This window comes from Corylus avellana, chromosome ca3, assembly GCF_901000735.1.
Source record: "Corylus avellana chromosome ca3, CavTom2PMs-1.0".
NCBI lineage: Eukaryota > Viridiplantae > Streptophyta > Magnoliopsida > Fagales > Betulaceae > Corylus > Corylus avellana.
Genome location: NC_081543.1, coordinates 1,885,272 through 1,909,602, shown reverse-complemented (window position 1 = coordinate 1,909,602; position 24,331 = coordinate 1,885,272). Strand labels below are relative to the sequence as shown.

The 24,331-nt window shown below is 35.6% G+C and overlaps 4 protein-coding genes and 1 pseudogene across 4 annotated transcripts; all 5 read right to left on the bottom strand.

Annotated features, from left to right (window-relative positions):
• Positions 1-1,380: 1,380 nt before the first annotated feature.
• LOC132173506 (protein LIKE COV 3-like) lies at positions 1,381-5,458 on the bottom strand (annotated as a pseudogene).
• Positions 5,459-7,057: 1,599 nt separating this feature from the next.
• On the bottom strand, positions 7,058-8,590 carry LOC132173569 (GRAS family protein RAD1-like). The gene has a single exon (XM_059585085.1). The coding sequence runs from the start codon at positions 8,588-8,590 to the stop codon at positions 7,058-7,060; it is 1,533 nt and encodes a 510-aa protein (XP_059441068.1).
• Positions 8,591-12,551: 3,961 nt separating this feature from the next.
• LOC132173505 (stemmadenine O-acetyltransferase-like) lies at positions 12,552-13,085 on the bottom strand. The gene has a single exon (XM_059585021.1). It carries the CDS (start codon positions 13,083-13,085, stop codon positions 12,552-12,554), a length of 534 nt encoding a protein of 177 aa, XP_059441004.1.
• Positions 13,086-13,187: 102 nt separating this feature from the next.
• LOC132173504 (salutaridinol 7-O-acetyltransferase-like) lies at positions 13,188-14,592 on the bottom strand. Its single transcript, XM_059585020.1, has 3 exons — positions 14,473-14,592; positions 14,141-14,375; positions 13,188-13,411 (listed from the first exon to the last, which is right to left on the bottom strand). The coding sequence occupies exons 1-3, from the start codon at positions 14,590-14,592 to the stop codon at positions 13,188-13,190; spliced, it is 579 nt and encodes a 192-aa protein (XP_059441003.1).
• Positions 14,593-16,339: 1,747 nt separating this feature from the next.
• On the bottom strand, positions 16,340-17,719 carry LOC132176734 (stemmadenine O-acetyltransferase-like). Its single transcript, XM_059589020.1, has one exon. It carries the CDS (start codon positions 17,717-17,719, stop codon positions 16,430-16,432), a length of 1,290 nt encoding a protein of 429 aa, XP_059445003.1. The 3' UTR covers positions 16,340-16,429.
• Positions 17,720-24,331: the final 6,612 nt, after the last annotated feature.

The window sequence follows — 24,331 nt, the reverse complement described above, 5'->3', positions numbered from 1 at the left end:
AGCATGAAACATAACTCTAATCCTAATTAGTATGACATGATTAGTAATAATACAAACATTTTCCTAGCCATATGCTGTAATTTCCCTTTTGTCTTTAAAAACAAGCCAAAATAAATAAATAAATAAATCCCCTTCTCCAATGATTCAAAGTGGCAGACACAATACATGGTGAAAAAAAAGAAAAGAAAATGTCCTTTTCTCCAATGATTTGATTGGGAGGGACTAGGGAGTGAAGCATGGGTCCCGTGTCATGCTTCCTGGAATTTTCGTTATGTTCTTTGCCACATTGGATATTTGCAGAACAGCAATTTTTTCTTTTAAAAAAAATAAATAAATAAAGAAAAGGACATTCCGGCATATCTTGTTTGCCAATCAACAAAATACGTTTTGATGAGGTGGATGGTAGTGTGGTATTAGTAAAATGAAGTTAAAGGTGTTAATTTTTGTTAGTGTGTCGAGTTTGGATTAAGTCGAACTAAATCTTAAATGAAATATTAATTCATTGAGGCCTAAAGTGAGGCTCAGGTTCAATGACAGTAAGACAATGGACTTATACAGTTATACAGCAATTTTCAATCGTGTAGGAGAGTAAATTTTTTTCAAATGTAAACGGTTATGTGCCTATAATTATAAAATACATTGACATGGGCCGTTCACCCAATCTTTGCATCAAATACCACAAGTAAGCTGCTTGGAGTTGGAGAAATACACTCTCTTTCATAAAGAAAACAGAAGGAGACGCTTTAAATTGAGATAATTCCCACTATAAGCAAATAGAAAAAGAACGGCCATAGTTGTGCCTGTACATGTGTCATTCTAGAGGTTCTTGATTCTTCGCTTCACTTGGGATTTCTCCACTGGTCACCTCAATGCGTGAACTGCCATCACCTTCTCTGAACAAGCGTCTAGCAACTTTCAAGCCTCAACACTTTCTCTGAAAAAACTTGTTTGACTAGCGCTGTTGTGTTCCAGCTCTCATCAATGGGTCATGATTCTAAGAACGTTGGCGTGTATGACTGTTCATGTACGCCAGACTTCTTTTTTTTTAAATAATTAAAATAGGGTGAAGATAAATAGCACGCTGGTAAAATTTTTTTATTTTTTTATTTTTTTATTTTTTATTAAAATATTAAAAAAAAAAATTTACCTTGGCGTTCAAAGCACTGCGTGCTCTGAATCACGGCTCATTAAAATATTAAAATATTAATATTTTATTATTTTAAAATAATGCACGCCTGGCGTGATGTTTAGCATCACCCCTCATGAATTAGTCCAAGGACAGAATCATATGATTACTCAGAAAAAGAACAAAGGAAAAAAGAAAAAAAAGAAAAAGGAATAAGAAAATTGAAATGTATTCCCACCATTCATAGTCAATTGTTATACTTTCACTGCTCCATAGTCGCCAATCCTTGTAGCTGGACTGGGCCGGGCATCAGCTGTAGTCAGTATTTGAGGTACTGACATGCCTCCGGAGATGACAATTTCTGCACCTCCCATGACAATCAAACCCGTTTTAGTTAAAGATTTATGTTGGGTCATGGATCGGCCACATTGGGCCTAACAGACCATTAGGCCTGGTCCGAGGTCTAAGCCCACTAAGTGTTGGCTGCCGACAAGGTTTTTCCTTACTTAAGATGAGATTTTGATTAAACAAAATGGAGCAAGTCCTACAAAGATTTATCTAGATAGTTCTCCATCCATCTAGAAGGTTCTCTACAAAGATTTATTTAGATGGTTATCCATCCATCTAGAAAGTTATTTTCAAAGATTTATTTAGATGGTTCTCCATCCATCTAGAAGGTTCTCTACAAAGATGTATCTAGAGAGTTCTCCATTCATCTAGAAGGTTCTCAATTTGTCTTCATCATCTAAATGGTTCTAACTTGGAAGCCAAGTTCATTCATTTAGATGGTTCTAACTTGGGAGCTAAGTTCATCATCTAGATGATTCTAACTTTGGCTATAAATAGTCAAGGGGCCTTATGTCTCAAATGATGATCGATGATGATCAACAATAACACACGTGAAGAGAAGCCGAGAGAGGAGAGCTTCAGTTATACTCCAAAGAGAGAGTTAAGAAAAGAGTGTTTTAATACACCACTGAGAGTGTATATTAGTTTCAACAGAGGTTGTTTCTCTCTGTAGTATTTTACTGCTTTATTAACTCAAGTTTTTCATAACTTGAGTAAACACCACTATAATAAGTTGTTTATAGTGGATTGATCAAAGTTAGTCCCGTGGATGTATACCCACTGCCGAACCACGTAAATACTGTGTGTTGATCTTTTGTATTTATTATTCTATTATTATTATTCTGTAGAGTTTGCACGATCATTAATTCAAGGGTGTGTCCATCCCTAACACTAAGGACTAGGCTCAGGCCAAGACTTAGTTGGTCCAACCGACTAAAAGAGCGGTCCACCGAGGATTCCTCAGTCCTTTAGATGATAACCCGTTACCTAAACAAAACACACGTTCTCGAGGAACACTCTGGAATGTGTTATTCACACACGTGGCCTCCCTCCACAATCCACTCTGCCAACATGGCACACGTGGATCCTCAAGAAAGTGGGGCCTACTATGCGAGCAAACACCTATAAAAGGGGAGCTCCAACTCATTATTCGGTAATCAATTCTCTCTTTCTTGAATTCTCATTGAGCTTACGCACTCTTTCTTACCATATCACTAACTTAGGCATCCGAGCTATCTCTGCCGGCATACCACCGACAGCTCTTATCTTATTTTTTGTTATTTTGTAGCCCGGCGAATCCTCGGACATCACAACTCCCCATAGGAATTGTGCCACGTTACTCCTCGGAAAACTGTTCTCAACAATTCATATTAGAAAGAGAGAAAAAAAAAAACAAAAAACAAAAAACAAAAAAAGTCGATTTCCATGCTTAAAATCATACCAATTCCTTCTCGAACTGACTGACTGGGCCTAATTATGTCATTCGAATTAATGAGAAAAATATCTCCTAGATAAAGGTGGTTGGTGGGCACATAAACACAGCAGAGTTCTTCATCGCCCAGGCTTCTCTGAAGAATAACTGTAGACGTGATAAATCCAAACGCATATTCTCCAACGCAATGGTGCCTTATGATAGCTACTTCCTTGAAGGCATTAGAGCTCTGATCTTTAAGGTAATGCCCAGATGAGTGAGTATGAGTTTCAAAACCCAAATTGCCAAGAGCGTAAATATATTGATATGTATATTTACCAGGCGATATTGCAGCACTAATTTGCTTAGAGGCAGCATAGATGTAGCTTACAAGTGGCATTTTCTTAGTGAACCATTCCTCAAGAGTCGTAAGAACAGAAGCACCCAACCACGATGACATGAAAATACCAACTAAGAATATGAAAGTGATGGAGGTCACGAATCCAAGACCTGCATGCAGGTTATCCAAATTATGCACATGTTGAAAACTAAAATAATAGCACATGGCATGAAATGTTCAACTCAATTGACTTGGTTAAACAAGCACTCCCTGTAATAAGAGTTAAAACTATTTTTCCCTCCATCTCGGTAAAGATTGAAGAATATTTGCCTTCTTCAGATGAATTAGCATTGACTTGAAGTCGTATATATCCTGACTATTTGATGTAGTAGAACCCAATCAAATTGATCTTAGCCGGTTATAACTATTAAAGGTTCAAGTCGTCCCAATCCTCAAAAAACTACTAAAACACAGAACAAGTAAATTTACTCACCAAAAATATTGATCCCTTTATCATCCCTAGATGATTATAGATTGGGGAGAAGAAACCATTCACAAAAATGAATGAAACCCCAAGTGATGTAGAATGTAATGGCTATCGGAAGAAGAATGACACTGCAAACAATATAAGATTTTCATGGAACATATATATCCAAAAGATTTTCATGTTACATACTTCATTGTTTATTTATGTTCAAGCTCAATTTACATAATATCATATATAGCAATTAAACAATGGCCTCCAAACTTACGCATTTGTTTTTGCGATTTTAAAAAGCACATCTTATCTATGGTTTGAAAATGTGGATTTCCTTTTTTTTTTTTTCAAAGACACTCTTAAACAAAACACTTTGAGTAATTTTGTTTAAAAACACATTTTGACATGAGAATTCATGGGACCAATCACACTCTTATACTTATGCATTCCTCAATAGGAAAGTGTAGATCTACTGCCGTATGGTGGAAATGTGTTTCGTGTCAATAACCATTCATTGCAAACTCAATCCAATGCATGGGTAGCTCTTATTTCTCGGCCCTAAGATCAAAAAACCCCCAAACCGAAACTCATCATCCTCAACCCGAAAGCCGGGATATCGTTCACAACAACAACCAAAGGTCTGGACCAAAAGCAAATACCCCACAGAGTATCAAGCAGGCAGATCAAAAGAGACGACATAGCCTTATTACAAGCAACAAAAACAGAAAGGAAAAATGTACAGGGAAAAAAAGGAAGGAAAAAACAAATACAGAGAAACAAAAAAAAAAACAACAAAAAGGAAGCCAACAAAAAATAGGGAAAAAAAACAGGAAATAGCACACTAGGCGAATGATAGCAGCCGGATTTATCTTCATGGGCCTGCAGGTCATGATATTGCATGCATAAGTAACATTAATTAGTGAGGTAAAAAAAAAAAAACACACACACACACACGTACACAATTTCAATCCCATTTCTTGTGGTTAATTATGTTAGATCTTAATATATTTATTTAGAGTACAATATTGTTGTAAAACATAACATAAATTACCCTAATTTTGAATAAAACATTTCGAGAAATGAAAAAAATTTAGTTCAAGGCAGAGATTATTGGGATTTATGTCTCAAATTCGTCGTTTAATTTCTTTTTCCACATTCTAGGATTATTTTTGTACCGAAAAAAGTATTAATTAGTTTTATGATTCTTTTTTCAACAAGGAATTAAAATTGAAGATAAAATGGATATGGTCACGACTCTTTTAGTGAAAGTAATAGAGATAAAATAATTGATCTTGTGAGCATTGTATAATATATGTTTTGAGAAAATAAAAGTAGAGAGAGGGATCAGAAAGCCGTCGGTATGTAAGATATTTGTACCGACCAAATTCAATATCGCAAGCAATCTCTAACACAAGTAAGATATTCCAGCTTGAGGAAGGGATCAGAAAGCCGTCGGTATGTTATGATTTTTCTGCAATGATCCAAACATACTCTTTCTGAATATGTTAGTTCTGAACCAGGAAGTTTTTCTTCATCTTGAGTATTTTTTGAACCAAGATTTTCTTTCCCCTTGGGATTATTTCGTAAGTTTGAAGGGTTACTTTGAAATTTAGGATCATGATATGGAGAGAAGGAGATAATTGGAGGAGAACGCGGAAAAGAAGCGAGCGAGGGGGAATGATTCAGAAAGAGATTATCAGAAAACGAGGGGTTGTTTGCTTGCACCGCAGCTTGAACAAGGATGGCCAACACCATCATTATTATTAAAACAAATATTTTCATAATTAACCTTTATAGCCACAAAACTCCTCCCTTCTGTAAAATTACTTTTGTTGTTTGAATGTCTTGTATTAAGCCTCAATTTATAGCAGCTAAACAACAATTTATGTTGCCATATAGCTAGGAAAGTTTTTTTTTTTTTTTTTGGGTTAAAGTCATGCTATTTGTTTTTCAATTGGTTGATTAAAGGGTAACTTTACCACCAATGACTATGAAAAGTTAAACGTCTAATTTCCTCATTTTCTATTTAACTTTTCAGAAATGGATATAGGAAGTGCAGACATTGTCCCTTCAATTGAGTAATATAAAAGAACTCATCAAGCAACATGCATGAGTTAAAACCGTATTTTAAAAGCGCGAAAGGACACGATCGAATGGTCAAAGTTAAATAAAAAATTAAAAAAATATATATTTAAGAATTTTGAATCCATACCAAATCATCTCATAACAAAGAGTGTTAAATTACTAGTTATTCCAAAAGCTTAACTTAGTAGGAAGATGTAAATTTAATCACTTAACCATTACTTTAACGAATAGCACATTTTTTTGGTAGAAATATGGTAGCTGGTCTTAAGGTAAATAAGGGTTGAAGCGATGACAAATCACTTGCTTTAGTGGTGCATATGAAGACCCTTTAGACAAAGAAACCAAGAATTGAAGTTGATCATAGTGATTTTATGTGCATAGAGAAAAGTTATTTATAGTCAAAGCTTTTTATGGCATTCGAAATTGCAAATCGTAAAACATATTCTAAGAGCCGTTTAAGTGAGCATAGCAAGACATTGTTACACCTCAACAATCCCTCTCTCAACATGAGTTTCCTGCAACTCGTACCCATGATTATAGCTCTGATATCATGTGGTGGATCGAGCATTTGACCATCTCATATAAAAATCAATTGGTGTCTAGTAAAAGAAGTCAAAGCCTTTTATTGTATTCGAAATTGTACTCCTACAAGGTAAGAGCCGTCCAAGTGAACAAAATGGCATTATTGCACCTCAATACTAACATCATAAATCAGAACATGTTAGCTATGACTTATGATGCATGAATACTTACAATTGGCTGGAGTGATGTGGAGACAACCGTTTGGTAGCGCTGATGTTAGAATTTACATCTACTTCTTTTTCTGGGTTATTTTTTCCCCTTAATGTTGTACTATTTTTGCACAGGAAAAGAAAATATTCTCTGTTGTAGATTTTGCTAGAAAATATATGCAAACCCTACTTCCTCACTTGTATTATTTGACAATATTACAAAAGGATTCAGAAAAAAAGAGAGCCAATTACAGTCAGTTTTGGTCATTAAAAAATAAAACAAATTGAAGTTTGCCTGTATCTACAATTCATGAACCGGGCCTATATGCAAAGCAAACCGCCGATGCTACTCTTATTTCATTTGTCCAGTCACCCTGAACAGCTTTAAGTAGTTCAAACTCAAATCACTTATTTTTCACTCCAAATGCTGTGTTTTTCACTCACTGATTGTATTTGTGATACAAATTATTTAGTTGCATAACCACACATCTGTGCCCATGATGTTGGATCTGTTTATTGGAAATTGTTTGCGAGTTAATTAGCACTTCCAGCAAGAAACTGCGACAATTGGCCTGGATTTCCAGCCAAGCACCAAGGAACCCTTGTCTTCCATAATGGTGTAACCTTCAAAGGCCTTATTTTCGCCAAGCCATTGCTTGGCCTGAGCCATCTGCTTAATGGGTGCAGCCTGAAATCCTGCCCTGCTCAGCCTCCTGCGCCACTGGTCCACCTTCTCATGCCTTTCCACTCTTGCTGGCCCCTCACAGCTCACAATGTTCTTAATCTCCTCAGCAAAGTAGAATTGTTCCGTCTTGGCACGCTTTGTATCATATTTAGGTAGCATGGTGTCTAGGGAGTCGAAAATTGCAGAGTAGTAGTGCAGTGCTTCCATGAATCTCCCAAGAAAGAAAGGCCCATTATGGCTTGAATCCTGCTCAACCAGAACCAAAAGCCTTGGTGAGAACTTGTAAATTAACTGCAGGACTGAATTAAGAGCTCCTCGACTTTCCTTGACTACACAATGCAACTGGAGGATGCTATTCACAACTAGAACTTCACCCTCAAACACTTTGATGTCTTGAGGCTGCAGATTTTCCAAGTTGCATTTCACCACAGAGAACTCAAATTTTATCCCCATTCTTTTTGCATAACTCTTGAGCTCATCTCCGATGATCTGGAATCGGTCAATGGAAAGACCGACGCTGGTTATTCGAAGGTGGCAGAGCGGCTGACCGCTGCCTCGGTTGGCAAGGCCGTCGATCAGCCCACGCCACTGATGGCCGTGTGCCAAACCAAGGGTCATCCCCAAATCCACCACATGAAAAAAACTCTTTCGTTCAAAGGCTTCCAATATTGTTGCGTTGGCAACAAAGTGACCAAATTTAATATTTGGGCAATTTTCATAAACAAGGCTAAAGGCCTCTTCTTTTTTCTCTGTGGAAACATCCATTATGTTCATAATGGGTGCTGCAAAACCGACTGCTCCAAATGGTTGGACCAGCCTACCAGCAAGGCCCTGGACAAAGCAAGAAGCCACACGCTGAAAGGAAGAGCCATGAACCAAAGCATTTGCTCGAAGCTCAGAGAGTAAAACAGAGGCGTGTGATCTGTCACGACAAGCCACAGCTTCAGCACAAGCAATGAGAAGTCGAACAAGCTTCATCCCATCAGCACTTCCATCTTCTTCCTCAGCATTGATCATGGCTGCTGCTGCAGCAGCCTCTTCAACAGCTTCAGCTGCAAGATATCTTTGATTATAAGTGGATATATGATCCCGGAAATTCTGCCCTGGCATGCTACTCAAGCTGCTGCTGCTGCTGCTGCGGCCAATACAACAACTATCTTTGCTTTCATGATCAGCAAAAGTTGTTATAGTTCGCCTCAGCTTCTTATGATCTCTTGTTTCATCTGGGAAGGAGAGGATATCGATCCAGGTAGAATCATTGTCCTCTAACATAGGCATATATGGGAAAGGATAGTAAGCCATGGCTGAAATACAGAGATCATCTGCACTCTCTGCATCACAGTTTTCATTGTTGTAGACCTCATTTGACAAGTATTTTTGAGCCATTACTTGGAATCTATCCTTGCCTCTTTCCCTTTGATCTAATTAAGAAATATTCAACAAGGCTCTGAAAGACTATTTGATCGAATAAGGATGATATATATAGAGGCATTGGTGATAATTACAAGGTATAGCAATTCTAGCTGGGAACAGAAGACACATGGGTGTCTCACTTCCACCAAGACACATTAATATAATCATATCGACCAATTATAATCTGTCCCTCTCCAAGGGATTTGGATGTTTACTTCTTGTCCCACTTTTCCATTCCATGCGCAGGACGCCAACATATTTAATACGCAATAATAAGATGAGAATCTTAAAAGGTGAATGTCTTCTTCGGATCAAATTGTCCCACTCTCTACATGTTCATCCATTTTTCACCTCTTTTTTTTTAAAAAAGAATTTTTTATTCAATAATGGAACAAGTGTTACAAGAAAACAAACAAACAAAGCGGGGTGGATTCCTCAACAAGAAGACTCAAACGGAAAAGTTAATACAGAGGAAAACACAAATACAAGGCAATGGTTCGAAAAAGATTCCAAACTTCTTTAAGGGCCGCACAAAACGGTATATAAGTGCAAAAAGACTCCGTTAGGAGCCCCCAAGCAGTAGTGCAACAACCACGGTTTTTGGTTGAACATGAACAGTTGGTGAGAAACTATTCATCCCTTTTTCACCTCTTTAAATCTATATATATACTACAATGAACAAGTTCATTGAGTCATACCCTCATGATCAGTTTCGTTAATGTGATCTTTTGGTAGGTGCTTTCAATTAGCAGGTGGCTCATTTAACCAATTGAATTGATTGAAAAATGTAACGACTAAGTGAAAGCACTGATTAACCACGTTTGCTTTAACAGTTTATAAGGACTAGCTAGCCAAATTATAATTAAAACTTTCTAAAATCACCTAATAAATAACCAATGTAAGAGACTTATAATCCACCAATTCAATGTAAAACTAACTTTTCGAAACGTTGACAATCTCTTCCACTCAAATCATTAAGGTACTCGTTGCCGGCCACATGGTGTTACTAGATTATTCTGAAAGTTAATTCCATGTTGAGTGAGTAGATTGTCATTGAATGCGTATATTATAAAGATGCTCATGGGTGTTAAGTCACATATTTAGTTTAGTGATTTTAGAAAACCGCTCAAATTGTAACTTGAATAATCTTTTTAAAATAATAATATAGAAGCGGGAACTTTATATATAGAATATTCAATATTGGTTTCTTAGGATACATACACTAATGGAGCTGATTCCTAGAATTGCATGTTATATTCATAAAGAATCTACAAATTCTAATGTCTCTGACAAGAAAAATCTACCAAAGTAAATGAATATGATTCTTGTTCCGAAGACATTGAGAGCTACAGTAAGTGACCAATATGAACATAAAGTTGTGGATTTTCTTTATATAATTTCCTGGCCTAAAAGAAAAGCATTTGTTCTCAAGGGTAATTTAATCGGCTGTGGACCACGCCTAATGAAGAGAAGGTCACTAGTTCGAATTCTTCATCCCCCTTCTCTTGTGTGGACATGTAAAAAAAAAAAAATAATAAAAATAAAAAATAAAAGAAAAGCATTTTATATGAGGATTAATTATTGTTGCCGTCTCTTGTGTGAACAAAGAGAAAAGACAAAACACATAATTGTGAGATTACATTGGGCTGCCTTTGAGTCCTAGACGCTACAAAGTGTACATATAATATCTCAAGAGAATTCTATGTTGTTCGTTATGTTCTATATAAGCATATTCTTTGGGACTAAATCCTCACAACAATGAATTGGTATCAGCACATATATATTCTGCTCTTGATTCAGCCATCATCCACCATCATCCACCATCATCATGCGGTGAGGGTTGCTGATTCAATTCTCAGGCTTAAGAGAGATTAGGTGTTGTTCATTTCACTAAGGACGACAACAACACCTACCTAGGAAAGTAGCTAACCGACCATCGACAATTATTTTGCAATTCTTTTAACTCAATTCTTCGGATTAAATCATGAATGATGCCTAATAATTGAGGAATTGGAATCCCTAATTATTTCAATTAAAAACTCCTAATTCTTAAGAATAAGGATTCCTAAATCAAAGACTTTTTAAATGACAAATTCATTGGAGTCCCTAATTATTTCAATTAAAAACTCCTAATTCTAAAGAACAAGGATTCCTAAATCAAAGATTTTTTAAATGACAAATTCATAAAGATGTACATCGTCTGTTTAAACGGTAAGTAGGATCATTCAAATGGGTATGGCATAGGGCGCAAGTCAGGAGTGTCACATCAGTAATTAAGAACGCGTGACACTTTCAGCTTGTGTTTTGTGTGCACAGACACATGATACAAGCTAAATGTGTTTGTTGGAGTATTCTCAGTTAGCCCGCTCTAGTTGTCTTTTAATTTCAAATAGGTATTAGCAATCACCTTCCGATCACTTTTTGAAGTTTGTGTCCCTTCCCATGCTCCTCGGCTTGTTTGAGTTACCCTTTTTTGCGGTCCTCTAGAGAGAATCATGTCATTTTTTAACACATTTCTTACTCTTTGGTTGTATTTGCTACACTGTATTTTTCATTTTGGATTTATTGTTAGAGAAATATCCCTTTTTCGGTATTTTGATCCTAAATTCCTTTCCCAATTTGTTTAGGGGAAAAACCAAAAAAATAAAATATAAAATAAAAACAACAACAACAAATCCAAACACAGACAAACAATATTACCCCACATTCCCCCACATCCACCACACTAATCACTTTATTTTTTTCCCAAAAAAATATTCTTACTTTTATATCAAATCACTCACTTTTTATATCCAATCATTTACTTTTTATTACTATTCAAATAAAAAAATACTACAAAACAAAATTTTTTACTTCCTAATACTACTTTTTCATTTTTCTATACCAATTATTATTATTATTTTTTTCTTTTTTTTAATCCATGAACAGTGCCGTGGTTTATGAACAATGCGGTGTGGTGGGGTGTTGTTTAACAAACACTCCCTATATTTCGGCCGGTCCTTCCTAGACTACTGACATTCTATTATTCTCAAGAAATGACGAATCTATATGTCCAACAAAGTAGAGGCCACAACCCATTAACCTCTTAAAAAATGAAAGGGAACGATTAATTACGGTCATTCAGGTCTATGTTCAATTTTAGCGAAACACTTTTCTTCTTCGACCTAATTCTTTCTCCAAAGTAAATTCTGACCGAAGTATCGAAGAACTTTAATTAATTCTCATAATCCTTTTTTGTGGGTCCTCTTGGTTAACGATTTGGCACTAAAATAATCTTTAATATTGATATGATCCGAGTAGGGGATATGTTCTTCTGTCCTTCCTAGTAGTTATAGAGTAATCTTTAATATAAGAATTAGGTTAGTTTAAGATTATGATGAATAATTAGGATTAATTTTATCATTATTTCAAAATTAGAGTTCTTATCAGTTTGGATCTTATTTCATTATAGTCTATTTAAAGATTATTTTAACAAAACTCGGATTAGAATCCTTTGTAAAACTCTCAAATTACAAAATTTAGGCAATTTCTAAACATCGAAACGCTTCAAAAATGCCACATATTAAAAATGTTATATGTTACCATTAAGAATCGAGTATATTTTCAATAGATTCTTGTTCTATATGTTATAAAAAACTTTGATCCAAAAGCTATTTTTTGGTTTTCTGAATAAGAATTCTTCTGGAAAAGTGAAGAAGCTTTTTGCGAGGATTTTTTTTTTTTGATGCCTTGATAACATGCCACGTTTTTGTTATATGCACATTTTTTAGGCGTTTGAATGCTTAGAAATAACTTAAATTCTGTAATTTGAAAATTTACAATTTATTTGAAATTGTAGGAGATCTTAATCCTTTTCGTTACGAGCACATAACACATTAAGAAAGAGGGGAAAAAAACACTTAAACTAATTGGTAATTAAAACATTGGAAATTAATTAAACATTCTGATCAATCGAGGAAACAAATGAACACAGCTGTAGGTTGTTCTCGAAAATGGTCATGTCATGCCCATCCAAGCTCACCCAAGCTTCAAGACCATGGCCGACTCTTGTTTCAATGAAGATTATGACATTCTTGAACGGAAACCCAGCAGTACTTTCCCAAACAGGCTTTCCCCACCCAAAATCAGCTTCATAATTTTGCAAGTTAGCCCAACTAACAAACCTGTATATTTCCACATTTTCTGGCACCAATTCTCCAATTTGCTCAAGAAAATCACTCATCAAGGAAATCCCATTTCCCCCTCGCATCTCCCTCGTGTAATCCTTGTCTATCTTCTTCACTGCATTTCTGATTGCATTTACCAAATCCTGCAGCTGATCTGTCGACGGTGCTGGTGCAATTGCCAGCCAAGAAAGATTCCCAGAAGCAGAGTGTGGCAGGGGAGGATCAATTCTCGGACGTAGATTTACCGCATGTGTCATAATAGACGGACTTGATTGCCCTGATTTTGCTCTAGACACTTCCATCAATTAAGCATCTCCAGATTAGTGCAGACACCAGTTCATTGCGGGTTGGACTAATTATTACACTATTATTATTAATACATACTTTTTCCTTGAGTGAAGAAATCATTGAGCCCGGGAAGACAAATCTTTTTGTAATGCACTTGGCTTTTGGGACTTCAAATCTTCGCACCAAGGCTGATATATCCCTTTGAGGGAAGAGCTGTGGCCCTGGAAAGATGGGAGACACAGAATGTCAGAATCCCCAGAATTCCTAGCAATGGCAGCCCACATGTTGACAAATGATGAGAATGTGGCTCCATCAACAATCTTGTGAAACATGCATGTACCTGTAGAAATAGACTATGGAATTAATATCAAAGAGAAAAGAGAGAAACTAATAAGAGTATGTTTGGATGTGCGTTTGAGGAGTTTAAAAATGCGTTTAACATTTAAAAAGTTTGTTTAAAGAAAAAAAATACACATTTGGTAAAAAAAAAAAAAAAAAAAGGTGTTTTTAAAGGTCTAAAAAGCCTAAAAATGACAAAATCGCCGTTTTGGCAAAAACGTTTTTTAACTTAAAAGTTCTATTTCTCTAATACAATCACAAACATGCTCTAAAGCGGTAGGGCTACAATCTCATGTATTTTTAGAGAGGCTATGAGTGATAAACAAGTAAAAACATAGATTAATGCTTTGTTCGTTTCAATGTAAAATAATTTTTTAAAAAATATTTTTCTTATTTTCTAATGTTAGGTGTGACTACAAATCATAGTGAAACTCAAAATATTTCTAATTTGACGAAAAAAAAAAACTTCTTTAATTTCTGTAAGATTGTTTTCCGTAAACAATTTTTCGAATTTGAGCTTCTCCTTTTCAAATCGCAGGAATTTGCCGAACCTTTGCTAGAAGTCGTCTGCCTTCTTTTCTTTTTTTCTTTTTTTTTGTCATAACTCATTTTTTGTACAGGCCAAACACCGAAAAATATTTTTTTAAAAATATTTTACGTTGACGTCAAAACAAACGGAGTTGAATTAAATATAAGGAATAAAATAAATCTAGAAAAGATTATAACATACCAATTGCCATTCCTTCACAGCTAAAGAAGTTAACCTGAACAGCCAACTGGGCTTCCAAGTTATTGGAATGATACTCCTGAGGAAGGAGTTGATCAAGCACATAAACTTCAGGTTGCCTTAGAATTTCATGGAGTGGGAAATTCACATGGGCTTCTAAAAACTCTGCCCCCTCATTACACTCAATGAAAAGATTATCTGTGACCCTTCCAGCAAGAGGATAGATTTGAGTCAAGGCCTGGGAATTAAAGGGATTCCTTTAGCAGCTTAATTCGTTCATGGGATTTGAGGTTTGGTTTAGTGCCATTGTTTGCGTAGTAAAAAATCCTTGGCACGTAGACTGGAGGGGCAATCTGGTCGAGGAGGGAGAGATTGAAGATTTTGAGGTTGTAGGGTGTTGGTGATGATGGTTTGATGGTCTCTCTGGCTTTTATATCAACCTTCACCCTGTCCATATTTTTTGCTTTCAGAACTAGTACTCATGAAACTCAATTAGGAGTATATATATATATATATGGCCTAATTAAAGTGATCAATTCCTCTCGAAAATATTATCAAACGTAAGTGTAGGTTAAAGTTCTCTCATAGCATGCATGTTTCATGCACCAAGTGCAAGCATGTTTGGGGTTGTGCTGTGTTGAAATAATGATTAAGTGATTAAATTTACTTTTTTCGTATTAGCTTAAGCTTTTGAGGATAAGTGATTAATTTAACATGATATTAGAGCTAAAAGTCATGAGTTTGAACATTGACTTTGTCAAATTTACTCCAATTTAAATTAAATATTTCACGTGTTGAGCCCCACCTATTAAAAGAGAATTTGAGCTTACAGGTGAGGGAGAAGTATTAAAGTAATGTTAAATGATTAAATTTACATTTTCTATCAGTTTAAGCTTTTAGGATAAGTGATAGATTTAACACGTTAAAAAATATAGTTTTTAAAATCAAAACAAGCTTTTCAACAAAACTTCATGTTTAAGTTTTTGACAAAAGTGCATTTTGCCATTTTTAGAGTAAAAACATAAAAAAATTGCTTTTAAAATTTTTAATATCAATTAGGCTTTAAGCCTTTCAACTATATATATATATATATAGGGCCGTCATTATTGTCTGCACGTGAAGAGAGTTATTATAATGCTGGAAAGCGAGCTAAGCAATTAATACTAATGTTGATTAAATTAATTAAGTTATTATCGTTTTTATTTAGCATGTTGGGGTAAGGTGGTCAGCAAAACTATATCATATGTTGTCGAAGCAGGCCATATACTTTTGTTTCAATTGGAAAGGAATCTGATTGTGACTCGGAGCAAGGAATCAACTAGCTAGTTGTAGTACTACACTAATTATAAGATGTCTGTTCGAACAAGTCCGAGAGCCAATAGGAGGACTACAACTGAAATTGATTATTCAGTATTATTTAATGGCTTACGAATAATGTAATACAACTAGTATTTTCTTTGAATAAGTAGGTAGCTAGTCTATAATTTATAAAAAAAAAAAAAAAAAAAAAAAGAAAAGAAAAAGAAAAGTAGGTAGTCTAAATGAATGAAGATTGATATGTAGTCTACAATTAGTATTATTTAAGTCAATTATTTCACTTATTGACTTAATATTTAAGCCGGTGCGTAACAGAGCCCACCTGATCTAGTGAAATTACCTCAGTGATGTGATGATAGTGCTACGAGCCCACCTGATCTAGTGAAATACCTTCAGTGATGTGATGCTATTGCTATTAGCCCACCTGATCTAGTGAAATTGCTATGAAGAACGACACATGGACTCGTGTTCCTCCCACACGTGACATGAACATTGTGGAATGTAAATGGGTTTATTTCCAAGATGAAAAGACATTAATTGAGGCTTATGGATCACCCAAAAAGCCTGCTAAGTTGCCAAGGGTTTTCACCAATAATCGGGCCTTGATTATGGCTATAAATACATGCAACCCAAATGGTGAAGCCCACGAGCATTCGCACATCCTCTCTCAGGCTAGCTAGCTACTTCTCCCGACTAGCTCATAAGACAAATTGATCGATTTGTAAAAATGCATTCTTAATTTCTTATATGGACAATTCACAGAGAAAATGTCTAATTCAATTGAAAGTTTGCTTCAAAGATTTGGGGTCACTTCATTTTTTTCTTGGGATTTATGTTAATGAACAAGGCTCTAACAGGAGATTGTTAGTCAGCACAATAAGGATATTAAAGTACGTACTTTATTCAAGTAAACCCCAAGAAACTAACCTGGAGATACACAAAGGAAAAGAGATCGAATATGTTTGGCCCTTGCACTCAGTAGTCAGCTATTTCCCAAGAAACAAACGGAAGGAGTTCTTCATCGCTATCAAAAACGACAGCGTCTTCCTCTAATATGTTCACAAATGCCTCAATTCCATGCCCATCTCTTGTACTCGTCAACACCACGAGATTCTTGAAAGGCATACTGGGACAGCCCACCCAGGTAGGCTCCCCCCACCCAAAATCAGCTTCATAAAGACCAAACCTGCACCAACTTGTAAACCTATACGACTCCACGTCACCCTTTGACGACATCTCCACTGCCTTTGTCAGCGAATTCGGAATCGCGTCGCTTTGTAGTTTCTTCACGTAATCACCGTTGATTCCTTTTATTGCCTTACTTAGCTTCATCGCCAGCGCACGATTACTATCGTGATCATCACCACCATAAAGCTGATCGTGCGGTGATAATACAGCCGCGGCGAAGTACCAAAGATTCCCAAATGAATGCGTTGGCATGGGAGGCACCATCCTGGGGCGTAAGTTCACCGCATGAATTGCAACATGCACTCTCGCTGGTGCGGGTTTTGATTTGGATATCGCCATCAGACGTTTCCATATGAACGCTGTAACCGCCAAAACGCGCGTTGAGGAAGCCTTTTCTTTCAGAGCAGCTATGCTTGATTTGTCGAACACCAATCTTCTTGTTGCGATCTTCTCCTTGGTCACCCCAATGTCTCCCTTCCCCCAAGATATATCTTTCGGTGGGAAGTACGTGGCCGCATCAAATTTTGGACAGACATGATCTTCATCTCCACGGGATGTGGCGCTCCAGGCGCCAAGAAATGTTGTGGCTGAAGCTCCATCAGCGATCCTGTGTGAAACACACACACCAACGGCTACTCCGCCACATTCAAAGATATTATATTTGACAGCTAAGAGAACTTCATGGCTTCCATAGGGTTGAAATGGCAGAAACTGGTTCAAGATTTCCATGTTGAAGTGTTGGAGAACTCGTGATAACTTACAGGCAACTTTAGCTTCGTAAAACTCGACCCCCTCATCGTTGCAGTCGATGGAGTGGTCTTCTTTGACGGTTCCAGACAAAGGGTAGAAGCGGTTGAGGGTTTGTATTAGGGACTTTTTAAGACGATTAGATTTTTGGACATGATGATCAACGTCGTCATGGGCATTATTGGCATGATAAAAAAGGATGATAGGAATATAAGTGGTGGGTGGAAATTGGTCTAGGAAGGAGAGTTTGTGGGTTCGAAGGTGATGGGGTGTTGGAGATGATGGTTTAATGATTTCCTTTGAGATTATTTCAACATTCATCATCGCCATCTCTTCTATTCAGATTTCAGAAGCTGATTAACCCACTGAACCACTGCTTAAGCTTCTTTTCCAAAGAGCTTGCAGAATTTTATAGTGACATGCATGATGTGGATACCTCCCATCAAATTTCAAGGTTAACTATGCAGCTTGCGGCTGCGCCTAGTTCCCATTTGCAAGCATGTTCTTGTTGAGCTAGGGTGTCTCACCCTCTTAAAAGAAGAAAAAAAAGAAAGTGTCTTTCACTCATCAATGGACAGAAATTTCCTTCAAACCAGTCCGGAGAAAATATCTTATAACTCATGTAAAATAGTGTCAAGTGTCTGTAAACATTTAAAAGGTACATTAAATTTAGTCTAAATTAATAAACTGATATTAATGAGGTTAAGAATTTAATGTGCATTTTAAATGTTTAGAAACACTTGCATTATTTTACATGAGTTTTAGGATATTTCCTCCAGACCGGTTTTGAGAAAATTTCTGTCGCCCATCAAGTCAATGAATCCTACCACTAGTACCTTTACTACTACTCCAACTTGGTTTTGGTCTCCGAGAATAGCCAACATTATTCCTTTTATGAAAAAATTTTGATTGAGTGATAAAAAGTGATTGATTTAATATAAAAATAAATTAAAATTAACGTTAACTTTTGTGAGAGGAAAAATAAAGTAGTTTTGAAAATATGTTGATTTTCTTTTAGAAAAAAGGGAATGGAAAAGAGAGGGGGTTGCGAGGGAAATCTAGCAATAGCAGCTCTGCATAAGTTAGGCCTTTTATGGTTTTCTACGTGTAGCCATATTATTGAATAGATAATTAGCGCGTATGGGGTTGCAAGAGAGAGATTGTTTTTCTTTGTTCTCGGAGGAATTTGAATCCTAATCTCTAGCTCAAATGAACTAGAGAAGAGCCAGTTTCTTACAATTAGGATAAGTAAAATGACAAATTTACCCTTCAAATATAATGAACCATTTGAAATGTAGAGGATGCAGTTCCTTCTTAGAGGCACTGCACAAGAGTGCTAGGAGAGATTGCTTCTTTCTTCTTGGCATTGACAATGAGAGAAAAGAAGAGATCGAAACAAAATTGTCATTTGTCCCTGCAAAAAAAAAAATTGTATTCTTGTCTTTACTTAGAGAAAAAATTTTATTTGAAATTTTGGTATATTGAAACTTTGAATTTTAAGTGATTTTCTCTTTGCTATTTTGTATTTCATTTTTGATATTGAATTTCTTATTGTCGCTGCATGTGGTTTTAATTGGATTAGGTCTCATGGTTATCAAGGGTTTTTCAAGTAAAAAAAAAAAAAGTGGGGGGGGGGAAATGACTTTGTGTTTATCCTTAATTGGCCGGTGTTCACCTAACACATTCTTGATACAAGGGATGATATACAGGAACACAAGTGGGTTGGTGCAAGCTGGTCTAGCTAGGAAGGAAATTAAAGCTAATGGTTTCAAACGTCATGGGGTGTTGGAGATGATGTATGTATGTTTAATTATTTTCATGGAGATTAATTCAACAATATTCATCATCACCATCTCTCTTAATCAGAAGCTAATCAACTGATGGAATGTTTATGCTTCTTTTCTTTTCTAAAAAGCTCGATCTACAGTTAAAGCACGATCGATAGCGGTCGAATGGTAAGTAAGATAAACATGAATAATATGAACCGAGTGTATAAATAAATACTTTATTTTGGCACATTGCTTCTCTATCTGTTTCCTATTTATTGGCCCCGACAAATAAATAAAGAAGAGAAGCAAAGTGATCGATACGATGGATCTGGTAGGTGACGTTGATCTTATCATGTATGCACTATATATATATGCATGCACCTGTGTATATTCAATTCAATCACATGGGTTAAGGGGAGACAAGGTTAAAAGAAAGAGTTGAAACAATATTGAATTATAATATAAGTAACAAAATGAATGAAGCAATTAAATATTATATAATTAATTATCGTTTAAAATATATAAATTGAATTTGTACTTTGATTTATTTTTTATTTTTTATTTTTATGTTAATTTATTTAGTTGTTTTCGACAGTTTTTCACATTTAGAAACTCAACTTAAAAGAACAGTCCAAAACAAAAAATTCAGAAAGATAATTTGGTTATTAGGAGTAAATTGAGAAAATAATAATTAATTCATATGAAAGTACGTATGACGACATATCTAAAAAATTTCAATTCTCAGGCTTAAGAGAGATTAGGTGTTGTTCATTTCACTAAGGACGACAACAACACCTACCTAGGAAAGTAGCTAACCGACCATCGACAATTATTTTGCAATTCTTTTAACTCAATTCTTCGGATTAAATCATGAATGATGCCTAATAATTGAGGAATTGGAATCCCTAATTATTGCAATTAAAAACTCTTAATTCTTAAGAACAAGGATTCCTAAATCAAAGACTTTTTAAATGATAAATTCATAAAGATATACATCGTCTGTTCAAACGGTAAGTAAGATCATTCAAACAAGTATGGCATAAGGTGCAAGTTCAGAGTGTCACATCAGTAATTAAGAACGCTTGACATTCTCAAGTTATGTTTTGTGTGCACAGACACATGACACAAACTAAATATGTTTGTTAGAGTATTCTAGTATCTCAAACACTATGTTCTCAGTTAGCCCGCCCTAGTTGTCTTTTAATTTCAAATAGGTATTAGCAATCACCTTCCGATCACTTTTTGAAGTTTGTGTCCCTTCCCATGCTCCTTGGCTTTGTTTGAGTTACCCTTTTTTGCGGTCCTCTAGAGAGAATCATGTCATTTTTTAGCACATTTCTTACTCTTTGGTTGTATTTTCTACATTGTATTTTTCATTTCGGGTTTATTGTTAGAGAACGTATCATTTTTTCGGTATTTTGATCCTAAATTCCTTTCCCAATTTGTTTAGGGGAAAAACCAAAAAATAAAATATAAAATAAAAACAACAACAACAAATCCAAGCACCGACAAACAATATTACTTAGGTACTCCCAAAGGAGATTCCACCTTGGGCAATCCTCTACTCTTGTATCAATCTCCTACAACAAATTTTTTAGCAATAATGCAATATCACCAACAATTTAGAGATCCAAAACGATAATTACAAAACAAAGTTTGCCCATCCATGAAATCATGTAACATTGAAGAACTGGCGTGTGGGTCTTAATAGATTAACTCACTCGTTTAATTAACCGGAAGGTATGATAGAGGACTCCTTGACGGAACAGCTAGATCCCATCCTTAGTGCAACCAGTTTTGCAATTTCACAAGAAATTTCGTATAAACGGGCTTCTCCAAACCCGTCAACCAGCCCAAGCCAACCTGATCTAGGCTGGCCTGGCCCAGCTAACTAGACCGGCCAGCTGGCCGAACCCAACCTGATTAATTAGGCTGGCTGACCCTAGCTTGATTAAGAAAAAGGAGGGCAAATGGCATAAAAAGAAGCCGCATCCACTATATTTCGGCCGGTCCTTCCTAGACTACTGACATTCTATTATTCTCAAGAAATGACGAATCTATATGTCCAACAAAGTAGGGCCCACAACCCATTAACCTCTTAAAAAATGAAAGGGAACGATTAATTAAGGTCATTCAGGTCTATGTTCAATTTTAGCGAAACACTTTTCTTCTTCGACCTAATTCTTTCTCCAAAGTAAATTCTGACCAAAGTATCGAAGAACTTTAATTAATTCTCATAATCCTTTTTTGTGGGTCCTCTTGGTTAACGATTTGGCACTAAAATAATCTTTAATATTGATATGATCCGAGTAGGGGATATGTTCTTCTGTCCTTCCTAGTAGTTATAGAGTAATCTTTAATATAAGAATTAGGTTAGTTTAAGATTATGATGAATAATTAGGATTAATTTTATCATTATTTCAAAATTAGAGTTCTTATCAGTTTGGATCTTATCTCATTATAATCTATTTAAAGATTATTTTAACAAAACTCGGATTAGAATCCTTTACAATTTCAAAGAAATTGTAAAACTCTCAAATTACAAAATTTAGGCAATTTCTAAACATCGAAACACTTCAGAAATGCCACATATTAAAAATGTTATATGTTACCATTAAGAATAGAGTATATTTTCAATAGATTCTCTTGTTCTATATGTTATAAAAAACTTTGATCCAAAAACTATTTTTTGGTTTTCTGAATAAGAATTCTTCGGGAAAAGTGAAGAAGCTTTTTGCGAGGATTTTTTTTTTTTTGATGCCTTGATAACATGCCACGTTTTTACTATATGCACATTTTTTAGGCGTTTGAATGCTTAGAAATAACCTAAATTCTGTAATTTGAAAATTTACAATTTATTTGAAATTGTAGGAGATCTTAATCATTTTCGTTACGAGCACATAACACATTAAGAAAGAGGGGAAAAAAACACTTAAACTAATTGGTAATTAAAACATTGGAAATTAATTAAACATTCTGATCAATCGAGGAAACAAATGAACACAGCTGTAGGTTGTTCTCGAAAAAGGTCATGTCATGCCCATCCAAGCTCACCCAAGCTTCAAGACCATGGCCGACTCTTGTTTCAATGAAGATTATGACATTCTTGAACGGAAACCCAGCAGTACTTTCCCAAACAGGCTTTCCCCACCCAAAATCAGCTTCATAATTTTGCAAGTTAGCCCAACTAACAAACCTGTATATTTCCACATTTTCTGGCACCAATTCTCCAAGTTGCTCAAGAAAATCACTCATCAAGGAAATCCCATTTCCCCCTCGCATCTCCCTCGTGTAATCCTTGTCTATCTTCTTCACTGCATTTCTGATTGCATTTACCAAATCCTGCCGCTGATCAGTCGACGGTGCTGGTGCAATTGCCAGCCAAGAAAGATTCCCAGTGGCAGGGGAGGATCAATTCTCGGACGTAGATTTACCGCATGTGTCATAATAGACGGACTTGATTGCCCTGATTTTGCTCTAGACACTTCCATCAAGCATCTCCAGATTAGTGCAGACACCAGTTCATTGCGGGTTGGACTAATTATTACACTACTATTATTATTACATACTTTTTCCTTGAGTGAAGAAATCATTGAGCCCGGGAAGACAAATCTTTTTGTAATGCACTTGGCTTTTGGGACTTCAAATCTTGGCACCAAGGCTGATATATCCCTTTGAGGGAAGAGCTGTGGCCCTGGAAAGATGGGAGACACAGAATCCCCAGAATTCCTAGCAATGGCAGCCCACATGTTCACAAATGATGAGAATGTGGCTCCATCAACAATCTTGTGAAACATGCATGTACCTGTAGAGATAGACTATGGAATTAATATCAAAGAGAAAAGAGAGAAACTAATAAGGGTATGTTTGGATGTGCGTTTGAGGAGCTTAAAAATGCGTTTAACATTTAAAAAGTTTGTTTAAAGAAAAAAAAATACACATTTGGTAAAAAAAAAAAAAAAAGTGTTTTTAAAGGTCTAAAAAGCCTAAAAATGGCAAAATCGCCGTTTTGGCAAAAAAGTTTTTTAACTTAAAAGTTCTATTTCTCTAATACAATCACAGACATGCTCTAAAGCGGTAGAGCTACAATCCCATGTATTTTTAGAGAGGTTATGAGTGGTAAACAAGTAAAAACATAGACTAACGCTTTGTTCGTTTCAATGTAAAATAATTTTTTTAAAAATATTTTTCTTATTTTCTAATGTTAGGTGTGACTACAAATCATAGTGAAACTCAAAATATTTCTAATTTGACGAAAAAAAACTTCTTTAATTTCTGTAAGATTGTTTTCCGTAAATAATTTTTCGAATTTGAGCTTCTCCTTTTCAAATCGCAGGAATTTGCCGAACCTTTGCTAGAAGTCGTCTGCCTTCTTTTTTTTCTTTTTTTTTTTTTTGTCATAACTCATTTTTTGTACAGGCCAAACACCGAAAAATATTTTTTTAAAAATATTTTACGTTGACGTCAAAACAAACGGAGTTGAATTAAATATAAGGAATAAAATAAATCTAGAAAAGATTATAACATACCAATTGCCATTCCTTCACAGCTAAAGAAGTTAACCTGAACAGCCAACTGGGCTTCCAAGTTATTGGAATGATACTCCTGAGGAAGGAGTTGATCAAGCACATAAACTTCAGGTTGCCTTAGAATTTCATGGAGTGGGAAATTCACATGGGCTTCTAAAAACTCTGCCCCCTCATCGTTACAATCAATGAAAAGACACTACAAAAAAAAAGGGGTTTTCTGACGTGTGCTACAGTGTAATTTTTTTGCCACCTCAGCAATTTTCTGTCGTGTTATATATAAAACGTCAGGAAAATTTTTCCTGACGTGTGAATAGTAACACGTCAGAATTTTCTGACGTGTCTGTTCAGACACGTCAGAAAATTCTGACGTTTTAAATGTTGGAGCGTCAGAAAAATATTACAAATTTGAAAAATTTAAAAATGATATAATTTCTGACGTTGCAAAATTTGCCACGTCAGAAAATTTCTGACGTTGCAAAATTTGCCACGTCAGAAAATTTCTGACGTGGCAGACCGCCACGTCAGAATTTTCTGACGTGGCAAACCGCCACGTCAGAATGCTATATATATGTATATACATATATATATATAATCAGATATGTATATTTATAAATATAAACTAATATATATATTTTTATATTTAT